Below are 26592 nucleotides of genomic sequence, written 5' to 3'. Positions count from 1 at the left end.
TGTCTCTAACTCCAACTCCCATCCGCTGTGTGGATCAACTCCAGGGACAAGAGAGCACCTATTTCCTTTGACTAACCCTTATTAACCTGCCTATGTCACCCCTGACCCAATCCTTATGGCTTCAATTGAAAGCTCTGATTACCTAGGCCTCAGGCATGTGCCCAACAAATTTTTTTTCAATTAAAAAAAAAAAACAAAAAAAAAAACCAGAAGGCCTATATGATACATTGCCCAGACTAGCAGGCTGTTTAGAGTGAAAGTAGGCACCATTAATAATTATGCTGGGACAATATGCATAAACTGGGACATTTCTGGGCAAACTAGGAAGATAGTTACTTTAATTATAAGCTATTAGGGAAGATTACTTACCCATGCTAGCATGTGAGAGGATAATTCCTAAAAAATATTAGGAGCCTGTAATAAATGCAGCAACCTTGAGTATACTTTCCAATGGGAATGATGCCACATGTAGGCCATAATGAGAAATGTCATCTTGATGAGGTGCAGGGAAGGCAACCACACAGACAAAGAGGCCAAGAGACATATTTAACTTTTGCTTTAGAACAACCTTATTCAGGACATAACTGCAAAGGTCATTAGGAAGAAAAAGGTCATGAAATCGCTAGATGTCTTGAGGATATCTTAATTTTTCTCAGAGTATCTGTGTAGATTTAGGACAAGTTTGGGAGGGGATAGGATAAAACCAGGGGCATATAAAGTGCACTGCTGGGAGCAATGCTCTGGGTTACTGAATCATAAGATAGAGTGCATCATCAGAGGTAGAGGAACTGGGGAAACGAGAGATAGGAGGTTGAATCTACTCCTCGCCTAGGAAAGCTGAGAAAGTCACCTCCATAGGGAAAGTGCTCTTGGTCTTATGGTCTACATCTGTAGCCACAGTACTTAGAAAAGTGGCAGGCAATTAGTGAGTTTTCAATAAATATTTTTTCAATAACAGAAAGGATCTAGGATAAGCTTGATATGGTGAATGACAAAATAAAGGAATAGTAGTGATTTTTTAAAAAAGTGTTTTTTTCTATCTGTGAACACCTCTGACCGCCCATGATAACCATTCCCATTTTACCAATAAGGAAAATGAGGCCTGAAGGAAAGCAAGTCACACAGCGCGTCAGGGGCAGGGGCAGGAATAAAATCCAAGCTTCTCCACTTCCAGCCTTACCTCCAGTATCTGTGGGAATCAATTAGACAGTCTTTGAGGCATGCCTGACTCCCAGACATTATGTCCATCCTCCCACGGCCCCACTGCCAATGCAACCTTACCCTTCCTACCCAATTCTACCCAACCCCCACCGGCCATCCCAGCCCCAGGTCAGCCCAGGAAGTTCTTTAAGGCTTATCCCTCCCCTCTCCAGCTCCAAATCTCCTCTCCTATCCTTTCCCTAGTTTCTTGTTGCAAGGTTATTGTTATACTGTTTGATCTCATTGCCACCTGTTCTTTCCCTTAAGCCTTTTCTTTGGTTGGTATGTCTTCCTCTATAGAACAGGAATGTTTCACACCAGCCTAGCTATGGACATACAGCCGGCATGTGTTATATTTTGTATCTAAATAACTCTGTCCAGACACTGGTTCCACCACTTGCTGAGTGACCAGGGTCAAAACAGATCTCTGTGAGTGGTGGGAGTGAATCTGGGATACTGTAGGAGATGGAAAATGTGGGCTTGATGGGGGTGTTATCCCAGTTGAGAGAAACTGTATCACCAGGAATGAAGGGTATGTAAACATTCAAATGACAAGACTGTCCTGGGGAGTAACAGTGTTGAGATTCACCAACTATGATGTGAAAGAATCTGTATCAATAGATACCAGGCGTCCAGCCAGGCCTCTGCATACTGTTCCAATCAGAAAAACAATCAAAACATCCCATCAACCTACATAGGGTATAAGAAAATCTTCTATCCACACCCCTACCCCCAGCCCTGGCCCAGTCCCAACACCTCCATCAAAGAAGGATCAAGAGGTCTTGCTAGGAATGAGAACTCTGTACCTGTTCTCTTCTTGCCTTCCCTTGCAGTTGAAAGGGAAAAGCTCAGACAGGCTGTGGAGGACTGGTAGATGAGCTGATAAGGTGTGTTCACTCCCAGGGCTGACGTGCTCATAGGTGAATCTGGAGGGGAAGAGAGGGGAATTTTTTAGCCAAAAATGTATTACAGATGTCTTATTCTAGCAGTATGGTAGACCAGATATTCTAAAATGTCCTGTTATTACAAACCAGCCAGATCCTGGAAAAAACAGACTTTTTAACACAAGTGGAGGCTCGGAGTGACCAAGGGACATTGTAAAGTTTCCCCTCTACATCCTGCCTTATTCCACCCATACCCCTCCAGAACAAACCAATACCAGAATGGACAGCAGTGAGCAATATGCAAGCACAAAAGGTGAGGATACCCTACAAGCAAATACAGATGTAAGGGTCGCAGCAGATGAGGAGAATAAATCTTGGGCCAGCCATAAGTAAATGTGGAGTCATCTATTTTTCCTTAATCAAGCCATAGAAACCTGATGCTTCATTGGTCTCTGGTAGAATCATACTGCCTTGTCTGGACTCATTTGACATCTAACCACTTAAGAATTAAAATTAGGAGCTCACTCACTAGTGGAAAATCTTGACCATTCTTACATAAAATCTCACCAAATCATCAGCTTATTCTTTCCTAAAATATGGTTATTCCATTAGTTAGGCATGAAAGCATTGTTAGGAAATGTTAAGCAATTCATTCATCACAGTTCATTCAAATTCATAAAGAAAATGACAAACCTGACCTCATAAGATCAAGACTATAAACAGAGAATTAACACTAGATTCACATTGGAATTCACACAGAGATTCAGAGAAAAATAAACTTTTCTCAGTGACCCAAAAGTTGCAATTGAAATAACTTTTAGTAACCTTCAAATGTAGCAGAAATGAAAAGAACTTATAATAACCAATGCTGGCATAGATGGAATAAAACTGGTCAACACTGCTAGTGTAGAGAAAATCCATCTACAGAGTAATATCTAGCAAAATGTATACACCTATTTAGACTCTCTGCCCCAATAATCCTTCATCTGGGAAATTAATTTTAATAACCAGTACAAAAGAAATAATTATGTGCATAAAGTTGCATATTACAATGCAAATTATACTAATAACAAAACACCTGGAAATCTAACCATTTTAGTTTGTTATGGAATATCAGCATTAGAGGGAGTCTACACCTACTCAAATGACTTAATAAAAGTGCATAAGTGTACATGGTTCAAATTGGAAAGATGGAAATGTTTTGTGATGAATGGGTAGTGATGGTAGCACAATATTGTGAATGTAATTAACTGCACTGAAATGTATATCTGAATATGATTAAAAGGGGAAATGTTATATTGTATGTATGGTAGAAAAATAAATTTAAAAAAAATCTATGGGACTACACTACGCAAACAGTGAACCCTTAGTTAAACCATGGACTTCAATCAATAATATAATTATAAAAATATAATTATATCATCAATTATAACAAATGTTTCACAACAATGCAAGGTGTTAGGGAGGGGTGATATATGATTTTAAAAAAATACAGGATTTTATGGATGACTATTCCGTAAATCCACAATTTCTAATAAAGAAAAAAAGGAGTTGAAAGAAAAAAGTATATAAACATGTTGAAATATTTATAGTTTAAATAAAGAAACTGAGAAATGAAAAAAATTCGATACTATAAAATATATATACATGCATGAGAACAAGAAGCATAAAGGAAATTTAAAATAATGGAACAGTCCAGTTTTATTTGTGATAAGACAGGACTAGAAGGATAGGGGAAAAGTCCAGAAACTAGTCAATAAGGAAACAGACAACTTGAATAATATGATAAATGAACTAGACCTAACATATATATATATATATATATATATATATATATATATATATAGAACACAGCACCCCCAAACAGCTGGATATATATTCTTCTCAAGTGCACATGGATCATTCTCCAGAATAGACCACATGTTTGGTCACAAAACAAGTCTCAATAAATTTGGAAAGACTGAAATCATACAAAGCATCTTCTCTGACTATAACAGAATGAAGCCAGAAATCAATAACAGGCAGGGAACTGGAAAATCCACAAATATATGCAAGTTAAATTATATCCTCTTAAACAGTCAGTGGGTCAAAGATGAAATTGCAAGAGACGTCAGTAAATATCTTGAGACGAATGAAAACAACAAACCTATCAAAACTAATGGAACGCAGCAAAGGCAGGGCTGATAGGGAAATGTATAGCCCTAAACACTTACATTTAAAAAGAAGAAAGAATTAAAATCAAAGCCCTAACTACACACCTGAAGGAGCTAGAAAAGGATACAGCAAATTAACCCCAAAGGAAGCAGAAGGAAAATCAAAAGTTGGTTCTTTGAAAATATTGATAAAATTCACAGACCTGTTAACTAGACTGGCAAAGAAAAAAGAGAGAAGGTACAAATAAATAAAATCAGAAATGAGGGCATTACTACTGACCCCACAGAAATAAAAGGATCATAAAAGGATGTGATGAACAACTGTGTGCCAACAGATTAGACAAATGAAATGGGACCAATTCTAGAAACACACAAACAACCTGCACTGACTCTAGAAGAAATAGAAGACAAACCACTTACAAGCAGAGAGCAAATCACTCATCAAAGATCTCTCAACAAAGAAAAGCCCGGGAACAGGTGAATTCACAGATGAATTTTACCAATTGTTCCAAGAAGAATTAATACCAATTCTGCTCAAACTCTTCCAAAAAAAATTGAAGAGGAGGGAACATTGTTTAACTCACTCTATGAGGCCAACACCACCCTAATACCAAAGCCGGACAAAGATACTACAAGAAAGAAAACTACAGAACGAATTCTCTTATGAATATAGATGCAAAAATCCTCAACAAAACACTTGCAAATCAAATTTAACAGCAAATCAAAAGAATTATACACCATGTTTAAGTAGGTTTTATCCCAGGTATGCAAGGATGGTTCAACATGAGAAAATCAATATACCATATTAATAAACAGAAGGGGAAAAACCAAATGATCATATCAATTGACACAGAAAAGGCATTTGACAAAATTCAGCATCTTTTAAAAAAAATTTCTCAGTATATTTATATTTTATACACCAAAGTAGATTTTTAGTTTCACAAATTAGAGACAATTTCTCCCCAAAAACCCTTTTTTTTAAAATTTAAATCAGTTTTATTTAAGAATTTCCAACATGACAACTCTTATAAAAAGCATCCAAGCACAGGACACAGAACTGCAGCAAACAGCATTCTTATGGGTATCTAACAGACATTAGAACTTCCACCCTTCTTTGAGACACCCTGAGCTCACTGGTGAACTCTGCTTCCAAGTACTCCTGCAAAGCACACCACAGGCTCAGTCCATGTTCTCAACCCATCAGCTTCAGTTCACATTGCCACACTTACATGTCAGTAACAGAAGAGAGCACACACCATACAGCATTCACGGCAGTTGATGAAGGGATAGGGGAAATACAAATATCGTTTCACTTAACACATTCAACTAACGGGGGTTACCTAAGAACAAAACTCACTTAAAGTTTTCCAACAGATGTGGCTGTCCTTTGAATGCAAAAAACATTCGTACATTATTTGCTATTATTGCTCTCTGCACACTCTCTCACCAAAGCCACAGGATTGAGAGACACATCTCGCCAAGTTAAAAAATATCCATTATCCACCACCAAGTCTCTGCACGCGCTCTCTCCTTTTTCTCGCTCATACTAGCCTTTCAACCCTCAGCAACACCATCAATCCCACACAAGGTTTCAAAAGTTCAAACAGCCTTCTGGTTCCATATCACAGCCTTGCGTTCATAGCGTTGATACAACTCCATGAAATAAAGAGTAGAGGAAAAAAATGGAACACCCACCGTCAAAGACGCAGCCTGTGCAGCGTGATGACAGATTCTTGAATGAGAAAGCATGTAGACAGAAGTATTCCTGTGCCACAATATTTACAGCACTACTTTCAGTGAAGTGCTTCTTCTATAAACATTTGAAATGAGATGAACTGCAAAGATTAAATGAAGGCTTCATATCGTACTTTTGTATATGAGGGGAGACAAGTGTTAAAAACAAAAACAAAAGGACTAAACATTTCAACACCATGATCTCCAAAAAGGAGATTTTCCTAAGGAAAAATCCATATGGTGGGGTTCAAATTAAAACAAGGAGAAAATAATGTAGTTCTAATCAATGGTTTCCATTTGGAATATGCAAAGAATTCACTTGAAAAGTCCAGAGATAAAATATTACAGAAGAAACCTTTTGATATCAATTGTAGTGTTGGTTTATCAAACAGGCAAACAGCAGTTCACTTTCAACCACTCAATATTTCAACCCTTCATGTAACAAAACATAAAATTCCTTTACTCTTCCTTTTTCTAAAGAAAAATGTCAAAAATACTGCTGAATATACTTCACACTGAACAAACCAATTTTGAAAAATTTTAGTACCTATGTATTTTACAATATACTTACCATGAGTTTAGAAAAAATTTAATTCCCACCAGTCTATACCAATCAATCACAACCCATGCCTACATTCCCCAGCCAGAAGATTTGGAATCCATGCTCGAGCCAAAGCCTCCATTAAAACCACTGCCTGACCCAGCATTTGATGTTGACCCCCAACCAATTGCTGCACCAGAATTAGAGCCACTATAAGAGTTATTTCCAGAACCAAAGGCTTGATTTGGCTCCCTCTGCATGTTGCCTTGGCTTTGGTTATTACCTGATGGGCCAGACTGGTTCTGCTGACTGGCTAACATCCCCATCATACCCCAGCTGCTCTGCAGTGCTGCCTGGGCTGCAGCCATCATTGCTGGATTAATGCTGAAAGCACCAAAGTTCATCCCTCCACCCATATTACTACCTTGATTGTTCCCCAACCCAGCTCCTCCCCCTCTGTTGTTACCAAATCCACCCTGATTCCAAAAGCCACCTGGATAACCACCAAATCTTCCACTTCTTTCTAACTGTCTATTGCTATTGTGCTTAGGTTCAGCATTGGATATATGTACGCTGATTCCTTTAATGATCAAGTCCTCTCCACAAAGAGACTGGGCAACCTGATCATCTGCAAATGTAACAAAGGCAAAAGCCCTGAATGGTTTGGGGATGAAGACATCTACCACTTCTCCATACTGGCAAAAGAACTGCTGCAACTCATCAGCAGTCATGTCCTCTGTACAACGCCCAACGAATACCTTCCTGCTCCTCAAAGGCTCATCTGGGCTTTGCTTAGAATTAGGAAGTTTACAGTCACACAACCGTCCATCTATCATATGTCGCTGGGACATTACTTTCACCTGGGTTTCATATTCCGTAAAACGAACAAAGCCAAACCCTTCTGAATGACCAGTTTTAATATCCTTCTTGACCTGCACCATAAGAACTTCTCCAAAGGTACTAAAATATTCTTTTAGATCTTGTTCAGTTGTTTTCCATGGAAGGCCCAATACTATTAAATCAGATGTTTTCTGGACTGCTCTTTTCACTTTCACTGCTGATGAAGCATCAGTTTCATCCATCTTTCTTTTGTTATCTTTGGGATAGTTGACAACGTAGACAAGATTTCCCCAGCCTGCATCAGGTGCATGCAGAACTCCTTCTACTAGCCGGACACCTCTCATACATTGAGACACTGGATTCCTGTAGCGCAGACCACATGCTCCTGGAAACTGGGCCGTAACTGTGGACAGCAGCACTGTCCCATCATCTTCTGATGCTTTTTCAATAGGCTCGTCATTCTCATCTTCGGTTACCCGAATATATTCAGACATCTTTTCTTATTTTTCCTCCAGGAAGCTGCTAGGAAGCCCGACAGGGAAACCAAAACACCGAGGGGCCCGAGAGCAGGCCAGCCACCACTTCGCTCTCACAAAAATTCAAAAACCCTTTTTAATGTCTTGTAACACACCAGATGCAAAAGCACACTTGAAGAAACCTATTTTTCCAGCAGTGAGCACCTATGGGGAATGTGATGGCTGTAATAATAAAGTCATATAATGCTATGTCCTGTTGAAGCTCTGGTCAAAGACGAAATCGCAAGAGAAATCATAAATATCTTGAGATGAATGAAAACAAGAATACAACATATCAAAACTAATGGAATGCAGCAAATGCAGGGCTGTAAACTTTATAGATAAGTCGATCTGTCTTCAAAGAGTTTATTTGAAGTTGTATATGGTTCTCATGAGTACAGTTGTAAAGTGGAACATGGGAAAACAAAGCCCATCCTAGTCTTCTGCATTATGTAGCTCATAAAGCAAGGGCTTGCAGCTTTTCAGCACCTTTTCTTGATAAAAACACTTTAAGAAAAGGAATAGAAGGAAACTTCCTCAAGATGATAAAGGGAATATATGAAAAACCCACAGCTAACATCATACTCAATGGTGAAAGACTGAAAGCTTTCCATCTAAGACCTAGAACAACACAAGGATGCACTGTCACCGTTGTTATTCAACACATGTATTGGGAGTTCTTGCCAGAACAATTAAGCAAGAAAAATAAAAAAAGCATTTGAATTGGAAAGGAAGAAGTAAAAACTTTCACTATTTGCAGATCACATGATCCTATATAAAGAAAGTCCCCCAAAATCAACAACAAAGTGTTAGAGTTAATAAACGAATTCAGCAAAGTGGCAGGCACAAGATCAACACACAACAATCAGCAGTGTTTCTATTCACTACGTAATGAGCAAACTGGGGAGAAATCAGAAACACAATCTATTTACAACAGCAACTTAAAGAATCACATATCTAGGAACAAATTTAATCAAGGATGTAAAAGGACTTGTACACAGAAAACTACAAAACATTGCTAAATCAAAGTAGAACTAAACAAATGGAAGGAAATGACATTTTCTGGGATTAAAGACTAACTATTGTTAAGATGTCAATTCTATCAAAAGTGATTTATATATTCAACAAAATCTCAATCAAAATTTCAACAGTTTACTTTGCAGAAATGGAAAAGCCAATTATCAAATTTATTTGGAAAGTCAAGGGGCCCCAATTATTCAAAAACATCTTGAAACAGAAGAACGAAGTTGGAGGGCTCACACATCCTGGCTTCAAAGCATATTATAAAGCAACAGTGGTCAAAACAACATAGTACTGGCATAAGGATAGAAATATTGACCAACGGAATTGAATTGAGAGTTCAGAAATTGACTCTCTCACCTATGGCCAATTGAGTTTTGATAAAGCTGCCTAGTCCGCTCAATTGGAAAAGAATAGTCTCTTCAACAAATGGTGCTAGATATGCATTTGCAAAAGAATGAAAGAGGACCCCCTACCTCACACCATTACAAAAATAAACTCAAAATGGATCAAAGACCGAAATATAACATTCAGGACTATAAAACTCCCAGAAGAAAATGTAGGAAAGCATCTTCAGGATCTTGTGTTAAGCAATGGTTTGTTAGACTTTACACCCAAAGCACAAGCAATGAAATAAAAAATAGATAAATGGGACCTTCTCAAAATTAAAAACTTACATGCATCAATAGATTATGCCAAAAAGTGAAAGGACAACCTGCTGAATGGGAGAAAATATTTGGAAATCACATATCTGATAAGGATTTTATATCCAGATATATAGAGAAATCTTACAACTCAACAATAAGAAGAAAAACAATCTAATTAAAAAGTGGGCAAAAGATTTGAATAGATATTTCTCCAAAGAGAATGGCTCAAAAGCACACGAAAAGATGCTCAACCTAGCTATTAGGTAAATGTAAATCAAAACCACAATAAGATATTGTTTCACACCCACTAGAATGGCTACTGAAAAAAAATAAACGACAGAAAATTCCAAGTGTTTGAGAGGATGTGGAGAATCAGGAATAACTATTCACAGCTGGTGGGAATGTAAAATGGTGCAGCCACTGTGGAAGATAATTTGGAAGTTTCTCAGAAAGCTAAGGATAGAATTACCATGTGTCCCAGCAATCCTGTCATTAGGTGTATATCCAGAAGAATTGACAACAGGGACATGAAAAGTCATTTGCACACCAATGTTCATAAGGGTATTATTTGTAATTACCAAAAGATGGAGGCAATCCATTGTCCATCAACCAGTGAATGGATAAACAAAATGTGGCATATACATATGATAGAATATTATTCAACTGTAAAAAGGAATGAAGTCCTGATGCAGAGGACAATATGGCTGAACCTTGAGGACATTATGCTGAGTGAAATAAGCCAGACACAAAAGGACAGATATTGGGTGGGCCACGGTGGCTCAGCAGGTATAGTTCTCGCCTGCTATGCCAGAGACCCACGTTCAATTCCTGGTGCCCGCCCATGCAGAAAAAAAAAAAAGGACAAATATTGTCCTCATTGATACGGACTAATTAGAATAAGCAAACTCATAAAGTTATAATCTAGAATATGTTACCAGGGGATAGACAGGGGCTAGAGAATAGGGAGCTGATTCTTAATTTGTGCAGAATATCTATTTAGGTTAATTGTAAAGTTTTGCAAATGGATGGTGGTGATGGTAGCCCATTATTGTGAGTGAAATTAACAGCACTGAATTATGTATGTGAGTGTGGTTAAAAAGGGAAGTTTTGGGTTGTGTATGTTACTAGAATGAACCTTAGAAGATAAAACATGAGACTGTATAACACAGTGAACCTGGCTGTGGACAATGGACTGGGGTTAATAGTTCAATTATAAGAATGTTTTTTCATGAATTGTAACAAATGTATGACACATGCACAGTGAAAGAATATTAAAATTGTACAATTAATTATAGTCCATAGTTTACATTAGGTGTATTTTCCCCCATATACATAATACCTTACTATTAACACTTTTTAGTGTGGTACATCTGTTATAATAAAAACGTTTTTTTTTTTATTCTTGTACTATTAGCTACAGACCATCGTTCACAATAGAGTTCACTGTTATTCAGTACTGTGTTTTATTATGCAATTTTTATTCTAGTAACAAATATACACCCTAAAATTTCCCCTTTTAACCACATTCACATCTATAATTCAGCGTTGCTAATTACACTCATAATAATGTGCTTAGTCTTTATACCAAAAGCATAAGCAACAAAAGATAAATTGGAATTCATTGAATTAAAAACTTCAGGACATCTAAGGACATTATCAAGAAAGTGAAAAGTCAGAATAGGAAAAATACTTGGAAACTACACACATAATTAGGATTTAATATTCAGAATATATAAAGAACTCTCACAACTTAACAGCAAAAAGACAAACAACCCAAATTTTAAAAATGGGCAAAGGACTTGAATAGACATTTCTTCAAAGATATGCAAATGACCAATAAGCACTTGAAAATATGCTGAACATAATTAGCTATTAGGGAAATGCAAATCAAAACCACTAAGAGATATAACTTCATATCCACCAGGAGCTATTATTAAAAAAAAACCAAACAAACAACAACTTAAAATAACAGGACCTGGTGCAGATGTGCAGATATAGAAACCCTCATACATTGTTGGTGAAAACGTAAAATTGTACAGCTGTTGTGGAAAATAGTTTGGTGATTCCTCAAACTATTCCAAAAAATAGTTTGGTGATTCCATATGACCAGCCGTCACACAGCTAGAGAATTGAAAGCAGGAACTTGGACAGATATCTGAATACCAGTGTTCATAGTAGCATAATTTACAATAGCCAAAAGGTGAAAACAACCCAAAAATTCACCAGTAGATTAATATAATATGATATATTATATTATATCATTATATTGTTAGAGATAAATATAATATGGTATACACATACAATGGAATATTGCTTAGCCTTTAAAGGAATGAAGTTGTGAAACATGTCACTCTGTGGATGAACCATGAAGACAGCAAGTTGAGTGAAATAAGTCAGATACAAAGACTGATATTGTATTATTCCACTTATATGAAACAGCTAGAATATCAAACCCATAGAGACCAACAGTAGTATACAAGTTACCATGGAGGGGTGACTAGAGGAAAAGGGAATTAATGCATCGTGAGTGTGGTATTTCTGTGCAGAGGAACGGGAAAGTTCTGGCAATGGATGGTGGTGAGGGTAGAGCAACACTGTCAATGAGACTAATCCCACTGAATGGTAAGCTTGAGAGTAGTTAAGATGGGAAAGTTGATGTTGTATATATGTTTGCAAAGTTTTTAATAAAAGAACAGATAAAGAGAAAATGACAAATGCAACACATTATCTTGGACTGGATCTAACAATGGTGGAGAAAAGGCTCAGAAGGACATTCATTATAGGGACACGTGGAAACCTGGAAGATAGACTATAGGCTTTACATCGATGTTAAATTTCTTGAACTGGATAACTGTACTTAAGGTGATTACATAAATGAATATCCTTGTTCTTAGGAAATATGCACGGGAGTATTACATGTTCAAAGAGAGCATGATGTATACAATATACTCTCAAATATCTGGAAAATAAATAATGGAATGGCAGACAGACAGATAGATTGATAGATGCACGGCTAGATGGATAAATGTGGCAAAATGTTAACACTGTTGTATCTAGGTATCTGGGTAGGAGGGTATGGGGAGTTCTACTGTAAGTTTGAAATTGTTCTAAAATAAAAAGTTTTTATAAAAAAGGACACAGTAAATTCTCTTAAAATGGAGACCTCAATTCCATGATGAATAGTGGGAAAAAAGTTTGATTGGAATATTATCTTAGAAAAAAGAGACCAAAAATTATCAAAATAAACTTTTTTCATCGTGTATTTAACAAAATTTAGTTTATGCTGTAAGTATATGCTAACTATTATAAGAAATAAAAATGGCTGTTGATTTTTTTGAAGGAGTATGATTTTTTAATGATTGTTTGATAGCCCAATAAAATATAAGACCTTCATGTTTGTCTTTTGCAAAAATATTCAAGGAATTTATCAATTTTTATTTTTAACAGTTTGATACCCAAAGCATTTTTTCTCCATGGAGCCATTAACCTGGATGATTTTCCCTCTTTCTGATGATAACTAGTTTTGCTTTGCTACATGATTTATCAGTGGCTTTGCATGTGAATTGAACTGCTCTCCAATATCACTTTCACTGACTTCATGAAATCCTATAAGTTTTCAATTTAAGATTTGTTATTTTACCATGCAATTTATTTGCACTGTATGTATTGCTATCATAAGTTTAACTACTGACCATGAGGGAGAGCCTTACAAAGATATTATCCAGTGGACAGGGCACATGCTAATTGTGGACTGATTATTTAAGTGAGGGTGAATGGTTATGAGATATGATTACTTACGCTTCCCTATGAAACCTCTGACTTTTACGTTTAGACATTTATAACGAACACTTGTCTACCCACCAAGGCTAAGATATAAGACATTACAGGGCGGGCCATGGTGGCTCAGTAGGCAGAGTTCTTGCCTGCAATGCCAGAGACCCGGGTTTGATTCCCGGTGCCTGCCCATGTTAAAAAAAAAAAAAGAAAAAAATATAAGACATTACAGATACACTAAACCGTTGTGTACTACATCCAGATGCCATTCCCCTCACCCCTTTCCAGACATTACTTCCTTGAATTTTGCATTTCTCATTCCCCATCATGCTTTCATACTTGTACTTCATATAATGCTCTGATAAACACTATATTATTACTTTGCAGGCTTTTAAAATTTAAATAGCATCATAGCAAATGTATCCTTCTTTGCCTTGCTTTTTGTTTTTACCTTACTCTGTTTTTGAGATTTATCTGTTTTGATACATATGCTTTGTTCATTTTCACAACTCACTGTGTTCCACTGTCTAAACATACCATAATTTATTTGTTCTCCCATGGATGGACATTTAGATGGTTTCCAATTTCTTTGCCATGGTGAACTATTCTGCAGTAAACACTTTTGTACTACTTCTTGCAGACACCTGTGAGTTTCTCTGGGTAGTGCTATATTATTTTAAGTGTAGTCTATGGACTGGTACCATTCCACACTGGTCTGTGACAAGGTAAGACAAAACCCGAGTGTAAAACATTTAGAAACTTTTGTAGCAATTTGACATTACTGTGACATTTTTATTGCATTTTAAAGAGATTGGTTCACACCAGATTGGAAATTTTAAAAAGCACAGCTCGTGAGAATGATACAGGAGAAAAATTACTGGGTTGTATGGCATAAACATCTCCCATCTAATAGATACCACCAAACAACTCCACAGTAATTGTACCGATTTTTACACTTGCCTGTAGTGTTTGAGAATCCCTATTGCTTCACATCTACCTCAACTCTTAGACATGTCAAACTTTCAAACTTGGAGTTTACCTTTCATTGCATTCTTGTGGGTATTGTTTGAACTTTTTACCTGAGAGCTGCAGCTCAGATACCCACCTTTTCCCAACTGTATACTACCATAGCCACTTCTCCCAACTGTGCCGATCAGGTAGTCAAAGGCCATCTCCTTGGCATTGAGATGGAGGAGCTGGCTGGCCTCCACAAAGCGTCTTGTGATGTCCAGGGGGTTGGCACCTACTAAAAGAATTAGCACAGGCAACACATTTTCCTCCTAGCCCGGGGCTGATGCTTCCAGAAAAGGACCTCCTTAAATGGCCCGGGAAAGAAGGGAAGGGTGGAGATCAACTCCCAGCACAAGCAAGTTTGAGGGGGCTCCTGAAGATTGGGTCTCAGACTCTCAAGACCTGTCATTTGGTGCTTTGTTCTCTGCCCCACTTCCCCGTCTCTCTTCCCACACATAGGCTGGGTACTGATGCTGTTGGTATTTTAAATAATGCAGCATCAAGAAGTCTTAATTACTGGGATGACACCTTACCTTGGACACAAGTTCTTATAACTATCCTGGTTTTGGCTCTACAAGCCTCTGTCTTGCTACCTCCTAGGGGAGCCTCCTCATTCACAACTCCACACCTCACCTCCTCCTGGGTGCTGTCTCACTCCTCCTTTGAGTCAGTACTACAAACTCTGCCTTTTACCATCTCTGACCTCACACTGTTTCCACTGCTACCCTTCCCATCCGGGTTCTCTGAAGTTAGAGGAATGGAAGGAAAATTGGAAATGAAGAGAGGGGAAAGGAGGTGGTTCTTGGGAGTAATAGCGGGAAGGAATTACATTCCTAAAGCAGATCCACAGCTACCACCTATGTCCAACTCTTCCTTATATATCCATCTAGGGTAGGTGCCACAGACACACACACACAGATACATCTAAGCTGGAAACTTTTGGACCCAAATAAAATGGAGACGAGCCCAGTGAGCCAGACTTACTGGATACAGACTCCACCATGGCCTTCATTTTCAAGGCGAGGAGTTCCGTCAGCAGGTGGATGGACTGCCGCTGAAACCTGTGCAGGGTCTCCTGGGCAGTGGACGTTGTTTGAACTTGGCTGGGGGAGAGGGTGGAGTACCCCTTGGCTGCGCCAGTGGATGTCGGCAGCGGCGGTGGTGGTGGCGCCAAAGGTGGTGGCTTCTTCTGGGTGGGGGCCTGCACAGGGGTCAGTTCCGCAAGCACAGGGGGGGGTCCAATACTGACCTCCAGGCCCGAGATGTCAGACGGGGCAGGCACCATGGGGTCGGTGACCAGCTCCTCCCAAGTGAACTCAAAGATGTTTCTGATGCCCTTCGGGATAGGAATACCTGCGTTCCGGCAGATTCTGAGGAGTTTGCAGATATGGGCCAGCAGCTTGGGGGCTGTGGCTGTATATTGCTGGTACAGTTCACGGTTACTCTTGACGTCGCTCATGTTGTTAGAGGATGCATACTGCTAGGTAATACTGCCCATCTTGGACAAGACGGACCTTCAGCTGAAAAGAGTCAGAGCACACTGAGAGGTGAGTGAGAGCAGAAGTTCTTACCTAAGGTGAAGCCTTGGACAGAGAATGGAAGCACTGCAGTGGCGCCTAAGGGTCATTGAGCCAGTAGTTTCTATGCAGGGAGAGTAAGGAAATAATTGGTCACTTTCCCCCAAGCAGGGCTAAGAGATATCTCCCCCTCTCTTATTTTCCCAGAGACACCATCAGATAGACCAACATCAGTGAGTCACTTTGGAAAGGGCCTGGTGATGACTACACAGAGAGTGTTCCAGAAAAGTTTTCAGTGACAGTTACACAAAAAGTACCTCTTGTAGAACTGTGGTGGGCTAGAGGAATCGGAAGAGCTGGGGCAGGGAAAAAGGTTCTACTGCATCTTTTGTAGTTAGAAATCTGAGGATGGGAGTTCTGCTGTGGAATATTAACAAAAACTCGTGGCCTATTAACAAAAAGACCTTTGATTGGCTTTCTCTGGAGAAAGGTGGTGCTGAAGCTCCAGGCTGCAACAGAAGGATAGGCATGGGATGATTCAACATGTACAACCATGGGCAGACAAGGCAGGAGGATGGGAAGGTATTTTTTAATTCAACAACTCCATACTCTAACATTTTTCATCAACTCTAGGACAGCATTGATTGTAGAATGTACCATATTATAAGAAGGAAGATGGAACGTTAAGCTGTCATTGACTGTAAGACGTATCACAACTTCAGGGATGAAAAACATGTACCCTACAGTCAATGAACTGTTTGTGGTTCTGCGAACCCATCAAATGAGCATGGGTGGCAATGAATTTAGCAGAAAAGTATACCCATGTCTGGGTCAGCTGAATGCCTTTAGACGCTATGGTGATTTTTATCCTTACATATTTCTAAATTTTTTTTTTTTAATTCTTACCTTAAACACACCAAAAAGGACCACTGGTTGAAGAGAAGAGTATAAGGCAACAAGTAAAAGGTCTTCAAAATCTGTAAATATACTCCTAGGGTTTTGTAACTGGAGCTGAAAATTTTATTCATCTGATTAAAATGAACCCCACAATGACATTATTCAATAATTTATCAATTAAAAAATTTTTATAAAGATGTAAAATCACTTCTTGGCTTTATGCTATACAAAGATGATTATTTAACCTGAGGAGGTCTGTGAGAATACGTGCCTCTGTAAAAGAGGCTAAAGAATCCAGACTACATAGGAAAGGGTGATCTAAGGAATGCTTAGAGAAGAGGGGTTTCTGTACATTTCTTTGATGACCGTGGCATCTTGATGCAATGTCAGCAAGTTTTCCCTGTTGTCTAACTTAAATGGCCCTGTTCTAGCAACTAGCACACTGGGTGGTGATGACGCCTTCAGAGCAGGTAAGTGATTGCTGGTCAGTGCCCTCTGACAATAACTGTCAGTCACTGTGTTCTTCCAACCAATCTCTTCAACCTACCTTCTTTCCTGACAACCATTCCCCACCTCCAAGTCCACACTCCTTTCTTTCCAGCCAGACAATCCTTATTCTCTCATTTTCCAAACCCTTTTCAAAGACCAGTCATTGGTTCAGTCCTCCGGAGCCACTCGAATCTGACATTCTGGGACAACTTCCATCTGTACATACCTTCTTCAGTATTTACAAGGCAGGTTCACAGCCATCATCTCAGGTAACCACCCTGTGGGGACAAGGGATGAGGGATCAGTGGCCTAGAGGGACAAAGCTCTTTCTTAAGAGTTACCTGGCTACAGACTCCCCGCACAAAGGTCTTTCTAAATAGGACACTACTTCTCCCCAGCTTCTCAGTTGTCTCTACCTGTCTATTAGCAATAAAATATGTAAGGAGAAAGGGGGAAGAGAGAAATGAGACAAAATAAAGTGTCAGTGGCTGAGAGATTTCAAATAGAGTTGAGGGTTATCTTGGAGGTTATTCTTACGCATTATATAAATAATCCCTTTTTAGTTTGAGGTGCATTATAGAGGCCACAGGGAAGTGCCTGAAACTGTAGAGCTGTGTTCCAGTAGCCATGTTTCTTTAAGATGATCATATAATGATATACTTTCACAAAGTGACTATATGATTATGAAAACCTTGTTCTGATGTTCCTTTTATCTATGGTATGGACAGATGAGTGAAAAAAATGGATTAAAAATAAATAATAGGGGGAACGAATGTTAAAATAAATTGAGTAGAGGGAAATAGTAGTGGTCAATGAGAGGGAGGGGAAAGTGGTGTGGTATGTACAAGTTTTTTCTTTTTTCTTTTTAATTCTTTTTCTGGTGCAATGTAACTGTTCTGAGAAATGATCATGGTGATGAATATATAACTGTGTGATGATATTGTAAGCCATTGATTGCACACCAAGTATGGAATGTTCATGTTATACGTTGATCAATTTTATTAATAAAAAATTTAAAAATGCATATATATATGCATTTTACTCTTTTATCATATATATATGCATTTTACTCTTACCAGTAAGATAAAAAAAGAACGTATATTTGTATGTTAAGTTTTATCAATAAAAATATTAAATATATATATATGTATATATCTGAGGAACATGAGTTACATAGAGCAAGCCCTTCTAGCACCTTACTGGTGTGCAGATAAAGGAGCTTCCTTGGAGTGTCTGCTGATCCCTGGCATTTCTATTCCTCAAGCTTTGGAGACTTTAAAAAGTAGACTCATTTTTTAAATGATAAGTCTGCACAACAAAGATACCACTCAGAATCTCTGTCTATTGGGCAACCAGTCAGAGGGATATGACCCTGACTGTGCAGGGCAGATTTTTTTTTTTGAAGCCAGGACCCAAATGAAGAGAAGACAATGATTAACACAATCCTAGAAATGTTGACTCATTGGGGGAACTCCTCTCCACCCCCACCAGTTACTTTATCTGGAGGTTAATTTTGAAGATACATCTTACAAACAGATAAAAACATTATTTTTTAAAAGTCTATTGGGCTATAATCCACATGCCACAGAGTCTTCCCTTTTAACGTGTACAACAATAATTTTTATTATATTCCCAGAGTTGTGCAACCAACACCATGATCTACTTTAGAACATTTTCATCACTCCCCCCAAAAAACTCTGTCCTCATTAGCAGTCACTCCCCATTTCCCCATCCCTATCCTCAGACAATCACTAATCTCGTTTCTGTCTCTTTAGATAATCTGCTGATCTGGTCATTTCATATAAATGGAATTGTACAATACATGGTCTTTTGTGACTGGCTTCTTTACTTAGCATGATGTTTTCAAGGTTCATCCATGTCAGAGCACATATCAGCACTTCACTCCTTTTTATTGCCAAATAATATTTCACTGTATGAATACACCACATTTTGTTTATCCATTCATTGGCAGTTGCGTGGGTTGTTTTCACCTTTTAGAAACTATGAATAATGCTGCTCTGAACATTCATGTACAAGTTTTTACTTGGACAAGTAATACTGCCTATCTGGTTTCCAAAGTAGTTGCAAATCTCTCTACATCCTTTGTCTTCTGTCATTTTGTCACGTCATTATGTCTTCGATCTAGTCATGCCAGCCAGTGTGAAGGGGTATCTCACAGTGATTTCAATTTGCATTTCCTTAATGACTAATAATGTTTGAGAACCTTTTCATGTACTTTTTAGCCATTTGTGTATTTTCTCTGGAGAAATATCTATTCAGATCTAAAAGTTACTTTTTAAAGAAAAGTTATTTTAGTTAAAAGCACAGATAACATGTTTATTACCTCATGCTTTTATCTCCTTAAAAATCCACTAGAGGTGACCTCATGACCACATTCTAACTTATAAAATGAAGGTGGGAATTGCTGGTTAGGGCTCCTGAGAAATCTTTTTAAAGAAAACTACCTATGGAAAGAACACTTTGTCTTTATCCACTGCCCTTCTTGTTCTTGCCTGGAATGGAACCATGAGGTTGCCTTGCAGAGAGAAGCAACGCATTGAAAGTGGTAAAGCAGAATGATAAGAGTCCAGGTTCCTGATGACACTATGGCACCACCACACCAGCACTTAACTACTGTCTTAGTATGCCAGGGATGCCATGCCAAAGACCACACAATGGGTTGGCTTAGACCACAGGAATTTATTGTCTTTCATTTAGAGGTTCGAAATTTCAACATCGATGTATTGGCAGAGCTCACTGTCTTTTGCAGTCTGTGGCATGCTCTCAACCCTCTGTCACATGGCCATCTCTCCCTCCTTGTTTCTGCTCCTCTGATATCCATGGACTTCTGGCTTCTATCATCTTCTGCGTCTGAATTTCCTTTGCTTATAAGAAATATAAGCAATATGGGTTAAGGCCCATGATGATTCAATTTGGCTTCACCTAAATAGAATCTTCGAAGATCTTATTCACAAATGAGTCCACACCTTATCTAACAATAATATCCTCAAAGGTCCTATTTACAAAGGGGTTCACACCCCAGGAATGCAGACTAACACTTGAACAAATCTTTTGTGGGGGAGATGATTCAAATTACAAGCATCACCTCCTTCCACCCTTCTTTTACTGAGAATAGATCTGTAGTATCTTTAAGCCCTTTTATTCATACTTCTGTTTTCACAGTCACAAATGGTTCCTGACTGAAAACTCCTATGCTTGAACACCATCACTCCTTTTCCAGTTACCCAATTTTATGCCATCATAAGATTTTCATTCATTTTCCCATCACTGAGACATGTCCCTTGCCTTTGAGTAGCATCAGTTTCATAGGCCAAAGAGACTTATAAAACTGGCTCACAGAATATATGGTAAAGGTTACACAACAAAAAAAATGTATAAAAGCCCTCAAAATATAGAAAAAGAGTCCAAAGTAGCACTGAGTGTTCTCTAAAAGATGAGTAAGAAGTTGCTCATAGGAGGATGCAAGTAGGAGGAAGAAAGGCATTCTGGGCAAAAGGAACAAAGATTTAAAGCATGGTGGGTTCAGAGAAGTGTGAATATATAAGTATAGTTGGGGTAGAGGGTATCTGTGAGAGAAGGCAGAGAGCAGATGAAGCTGGAAGGTGGTCTAGAAACAGATTATGGAGGGCCTTACACACCATCCAAGGACACTGTATTTGTTTATATTATCAAATACCCAACTCAAATACTCAAGGTTAATTGCTAATTGCTTCACATACGTTAAGTCTCAGGTGGGCACCATGTCCTCTACTCCTTTTGTAGTCTCTATAAACCCAGAGTTCAGTGCTGCCAATTGCCAGAAGCTGAAAAAAATATTTGTGGCATTGAAGTCTGATCAATAACATAGAGACCTATGTAGATGGCTATAAACAAAGTTTTAAGAAATGATTCCACTAATAAATCAAAATATTGCATAAGAAGTTTATAAAGGTTATAAAAGATGACCACAGATTCAATGTGTTCTTCATTCAACAATTTGATAACCGTCTCCTCTGTTCCAGGTTAAGTCCCAGGGACCCAGAGATGAGTAAAGCATAAGGCTCTACCCTCCAGGATGTCACAGTTGAGGGGGGAGAAAGCACCCATGAGGCTGCAATGACAAGTCAGTGTGATCTCTGCGAGGCAGAGTGGAAACTCATGAACTATCAATGGGCTGCAAGAATTCAGGTTCTAGAGTCATAAAAAGGTATTTTCAAGCCATGTGGACTTGAGCCCATCACTTGGTTTCTGTTACATTCTCATCAGGCAACTGTGAGACCTCCCAGGACTGTGAGGATGAAGTGAGCTGATGCAGGTAAGTGCTCCTTTCAGGGGTCAGGAGGGTTGGCACAATGACTAGCACAAAGTGCTCAATAAATGTTGACAAAAGAAAACAAGGCAATTATTTGAAGTGGTCCAAGAAGGCCGCACAAAGGAAATGACACAAACTGGTCACGAGATGGTAGTTGACTAACAAACAAGGAAACGAAGAGTAATTCCAGGCCATGGAACAGTACTTGTAAAGGCTGGGGGCTTTAAATGGCCTGACAAGTTCAGGGAACTGCAAGTAACTTGAAGATGCTATAGGTTATTGTGGACAGGGTAAGGGCTATGAGTAGATGAAGCTGAAGGGGTTGGCAAGGGCCAGATAAAACAGCTTGTGTAAAATGCTGAGCTTGGAGTTTATCCTTTAGGTAATGGGAAACTACAGAAGGACTGATAGCAAAGGTAGCATTGTATTTTAGAGTGCACCTTTCAGGAGCCGGCAGTGTGGTGGGTGAGAAGGGATTGTATGAAATAGCTAGCTGCTGTTAGCTACTAGCCAAGCTTACCAAGGAGGTGAGGTGCACCTCTGCTACAGTAAAAAATGGATTTCCAGTCCTAGATGTACCTGGAAGGGGCACTCAGGAGGCACAGACACAGCAAGCTGCCAGGGCACATAGGGATGAAAAGCACGAAAGTTCTGTATTGGCTTTGGAGAACCTGGTGCACTTGAGAAGAAAACTGGTGGGGCGGGGGGGAGTGGGTGGGGATGGAGATTTCAGATATAGATTTAAAAAGAGAGTGAAGGGCATACTTCTTTCCCTTTACTAGAACAGATCCAAGACTATATTTTTGGGTAGCAGTATATATAATTGTAAGTTTAAAAAAGCAAAATGAAACTAAGCTACCTTGGGTTATCTGGTCCTGGATTTCTTTGCTATTTACTCTATGCTTTGGCTCTCTCTTACTTTAATCAGAAATGCTTTTGATAAGGGCAGTGAGTCTAGATGCAACTGCGTGACTACAATTTGTGAGCAAGCACAGCTTTAGGCTAGGATAAGCATGAGAATAAGCTCTTACCTGATACATGGAAGAGATGGAGATGGGATTAAAAGAAAATTAATAGATTCTGTTCTCTTTATTGTTTGATATATAGAACAGTGCTCTGGATAGATGCTTGAATTTTCTTAGCAAATGAGAGAAAAAAAGAAGGGCTCAGATATCTCAGGAAGTGAACCTTATAGCAAGCACAGTCAGGACCAGTATACATATTACCAAACTCAACTTCATGCCATCCAGTAAGGTTTAAACAAGAGATGGGGAATTCACGGTAGCTATTCGTCCTAGAGTGAAATGACTTGTGAACCATCTGCATCCATGACCAGGGAGATTTATTGTGGCATCAAAGGGTCTTTATTAAGATGAGTCTCCTGGCAAGGCCGATCAAGAAATATAAAAATGATCATCCCTTTGGCCCTGGGATCTCACTTCGGAAAGCCATGCCCAGGGGAGATGCTTAAAAAGGAGGAAGAAAGGAATTTGTATAAAGATCAGTTTTATTAAAGCAAACTCAAAGACACTTGCAGCCACTTCATTCCTAATAGTGAAATGATTCAGACAGCCAGCAATAGGGGAAGACTTCAACAATGATGTATATTAATTTGGTGAATTTTAGGTAGCAATTAAAAACAACTGAGAAGCACAGCTATAGAATTAATGTTCAATGAAAAGAAAAAGTGTCAAATGTTACTTGTACATTTTCTACACTTCACATGAAAACTTATGTAGATCGTAACTGGAAGTAGGGATATAAGCTCTTTTCAAGGTAAAGATGGTTACGTTTGGAAAGAATACAATAAAACTTGGGTTCTTTAATAGAGACAGTAACACTGTTCCCAGACCCACCTGTGACCCGGGAGACCACTGACTGGTCTTGTATTTTCCTATTAATTCCCACGGCACAAAAGCCATCAACAACATAATCCACACTAGTCAGAAACAGCAACCTGTGGGCCTAAGAGTTTCAAAAACAACCCTAACAATGACTGTATGTGTGGATGGGAGGGTATGGGTTGGGGCACAGTGGAAGGGAGGGAGTCAAGTCTCTTAAGTTACACCCATGTTCAAACTTCAGAGAAGCTTAATTATTAATAAAGATTAAAAAAAATGCTCCTGGGGAGAGGCTTAAAATCAAGAAAAATTCATATTAAACAGGTGGGCTTTCAGAGTTAAGGAGAAGGTGACAGTTAGAAATATAGTAGAGAAATTGAGGATGAGAAAAAATATTTCTGACCCCTTCCATCACCAGACAAACATACACTGACTGTACTTGAATCTATAAAGGTAGCCTGGGATTTACTGAAAAAAAAAAAAAAAAGAAACAGTGTAAAAGATAAAGACTAGGCTAAAATGACAGGTTTTCACTAAAATACTTTGCTTCCCTTGAACATATGGATTTTCTAGTTTTCCTAGGCAGTTACTTAACACCGAGCACATCACCCTTCCCACATTTCCCCCTCACGCCACCTCATACACTTTAGACATTAAACTAAACGTCCACAACCTACACTAGCAAAATGCCATACCATGCCAGCTAGCAAAGGCAGGTGGGGTGATCACGGCAGTTTCATATTTCCTCACTCTTTTCAGTGGATCAACAAATTTTTATCAATTATCATCACCTACCTTAGCCATGTAGTTTTTCGCTCGAATTGCTTTACAGATAAGCGAATTAGTTCAATTCACTGGCTTAAAAAGAAAATAAATACATATGGTTTGGCTACTCTATGTTGTGTTAACTGTAAGACCAGTACCCACCCATCCCCACCCCATTCCAAATTCTAAATTCTACTGCCTCGTCTGTATGTCACAACAAGCTTAACTAAAACCAAGCTGTGGTCTCTACTATAGCTTTAAGAGGAAATAAATTATCCTGAGGCAAATGTATAGCTAAATGTCACAGGAATCTCATGTATATGGATTTAAATGTTATCCCTCGGGAATTCTGCAAGCCAACAAAATGATTTATTCAGCCAATTCTGACTAGCCGTGAGTGAAACACACAAAAGCCTGGAGATGAGGGGAAACAAATCAAAGCAATTTCTAATCTAAAACATTTCCCCGAGACCTACAAAGACTTGAATAAGGTGTGGCCATGTTTTCCTACAGGAGGTATGGCACTCACTTCCCAGATAGACATGGCCAAAAGATTATCTTGAATGTTTAATGTACCCCTGGAAGAAATTTGCCAATCTTTTAGTTTCTAATGAGAAATTGGGTCTGATCAGTCCATCAAACATATAAAAACCGACTTTACAGAGTTGTGCTGTTCAGGACAATAGCACTAACCATGTGCCCTGTGAGCCCCTGAGATGTGGTTACCATGACTAAGGAAGTGAATTTTCACCTTGCTAATTTAAATTTGAAAAGTGATACTCAGTTTAATTATTGGAAAACTTCAAAATATGTGTGAAATTTAAACAGATCATGTATTCCTGGTGAATGCTTAGCACCAAATTGAGATGTGTTATAAGCATAAAAATACACAGCAAATTTTTAAGACTTAGCATGAATAGAAACAAAATATCCCAGTAATCTTTACATATCAATATCATGTTTAAATAACGTTTTGGATAAATTGAGTTAAATAAAACATTAAAGCAGTTCCATATTTAAAATGTAATTTCTTAAAAATGTTAAATGATACACATGGCTCACATATTTTTATTGGACAGCGCTGCGTTAGAGTACGGCTCTTAACCAGGAGTATGGGTAAGAGCTCCTATGCCACCTGCTGGATATGCTGGCACAAAACAGGCCCATGGGTAACCTACGGTTCATATGCTAAGATCATACCATAACAACTTTGGGTCTGAAATGTAAAAGGATAGAACAACCGGGCTCACAAACCACTGAACTAAACTTAATGCTGTTACAAGGGCACTAGACATTACCCTCCCCTCTATATGGGACACAACATACAGGGATGAAAGTCTGGCCCTGGCATCATGATTCCCTGGGATGAGCCTGGCCCTGGCATCACGGGATTGACAATAACTTCCTGACCAAAAGGGGGAAAAACAAATAAGGTATCAGTAGCTAAGAGAGTTCAAATAGAGTTGAGAGGCTATTATGGAGGCTACTCTCATGCAAGCTGCAGCTAGATATTGCTAATTATAATGGTTTGCCAAACCCAACCAACATCATTCCTTTTAACTCTAGAGAACACCCAAGGCTCGATCTGAGATTCTACAAAAGTTGCACGCACTAAGTTTACTTTTCAGGAACCTAAAACCTGCAGGTGGTTCATAGGCCAGGTAAGTCCTGAGACCCAGAGGTGCCAGTCTCTTCAAGGACATCAACCAGTTCCAACCCCTTATTCCATATTGTCGACACCACTTTTCAACATGAACAAAGTTAGAATAGGCAGAGCCTAAATATCTCTAAAGAGTGGGAGAAGGATCAAAGGAGAAGGAGGAATTATAAGAGAGAAGTTAGGATTTAACAAATGAGTATGACTACTGAATCATTATATGGATCTTTCTTTATAGTTTCCAGTGTTTTGGAGCAGCTAGAAGAAAAAACCTGAAATTGTGGAACTGTCACCCAAACCAAACTTGAAATCTGTTCTACAGCTACTTGTTTAAATGTACTTGAAAATTATTGCTCTTTTGTATATATATTTCACAATTAAAAAATGTTTAAAAAAAATCTTTGCTGGGCGCTTCCTACACCACTCACCGTTCACAGACTCAACGGGCCTTCCTCTGACTGGCCCTCCCATCCTTCTACTTCCTGCTTCCTTCTCAGGTTTTCTTCTGTCCCACATTACAAAAATAACCTCGATCTTTCTATCTGTCTATTCACTAATGCTTTTCTTCCTCCCTTTCTTTTCTTCTATTTTTTCTTTATGCTTCTGGTGCATCTTGTACAGTTCTTGTTTTTAGCATGCGCAGGCAACTAGGAAATGAACCCAGGTCTCCGGCATGGCAGGAGAGAACTCCACCTGCTAAGCTACTGTGGTCTGCCCTTGGTTTACTTCTTAATATTCCAATTTTTCTTTTTGTTGCTTCCCCCTTTGTCCTATAAACCATTCCAGCTGGTTTTA

General features: G+C 38.7%; 1 protein-coding gene and 1 pseudogene across 1 annotated transcript in view; both read right to left on the bottom strand.

The window, feature by feature from the left end:
• C9H3orf20 (chromosome 9 C3orf20 homolog) overlaps positions 1 to 24306 on the bottom strand; it is an 87699-nt gene extending 63393 nt beyond the window's left edge. The window contains exons 1-6 of the mRNA XM_077116434.1: positions 24171 to 24306; positions 17449 to 17500; positions 16743 to 16841; positions 15304 to 15839; positions 14414 to 14554; positions 2007 to 2126 (exon numbers count right to left, since the gene is read on the bottom strand). Of these exons, the coding sequence (XP_076972549.1) occupies positions 2007 to 2126; positions 14414 to 14554; positions 15304 to 15778 (736 nt within the window). The 5' untranslated portion in view covers positions 15779 to 15839; positions 16743 to 16841; positions 17449 to 17500; positions 24171 to 24306. The remainder of the gene's footprint in view (positions 1 to 2006; positions 2127 to 14413; positions 14555 to 15303; positions 15840 to 16742; positions 16842 to 17448; positions 17501 to 24170) is intronic.
• Positions 6259 to 7968, bottom strand: LOC143646039 (TAR DNA-binding protein 43 pseudogene; annotated as a pseudogene).
• Positions 24307 to 26592: the final 2286 nt, after the last annotated feature.

This window comes from Tamandua tetradactyla, chromosome 9, assembly GCF_023851605.1.
Source record: "Tamandua tetradactyla isolate mTamTet1 chromosome 9, mTamTet1.pri, whole genome shotgun sequence".
In the NCBI taxonomy this organism is placed as follows: domain Eukaryota; kingdom Metazoa; phylum Chordata; class Mammalia; order Pilosa; family Myrmecophagidae; genus Tamandua; species Tamandua tetradactyla.
The sequence above is the reverse complement of the archived record's forward strand: the minus strand, read 5'-3'. Positions and strand labels throughout refer to the sequence as shown.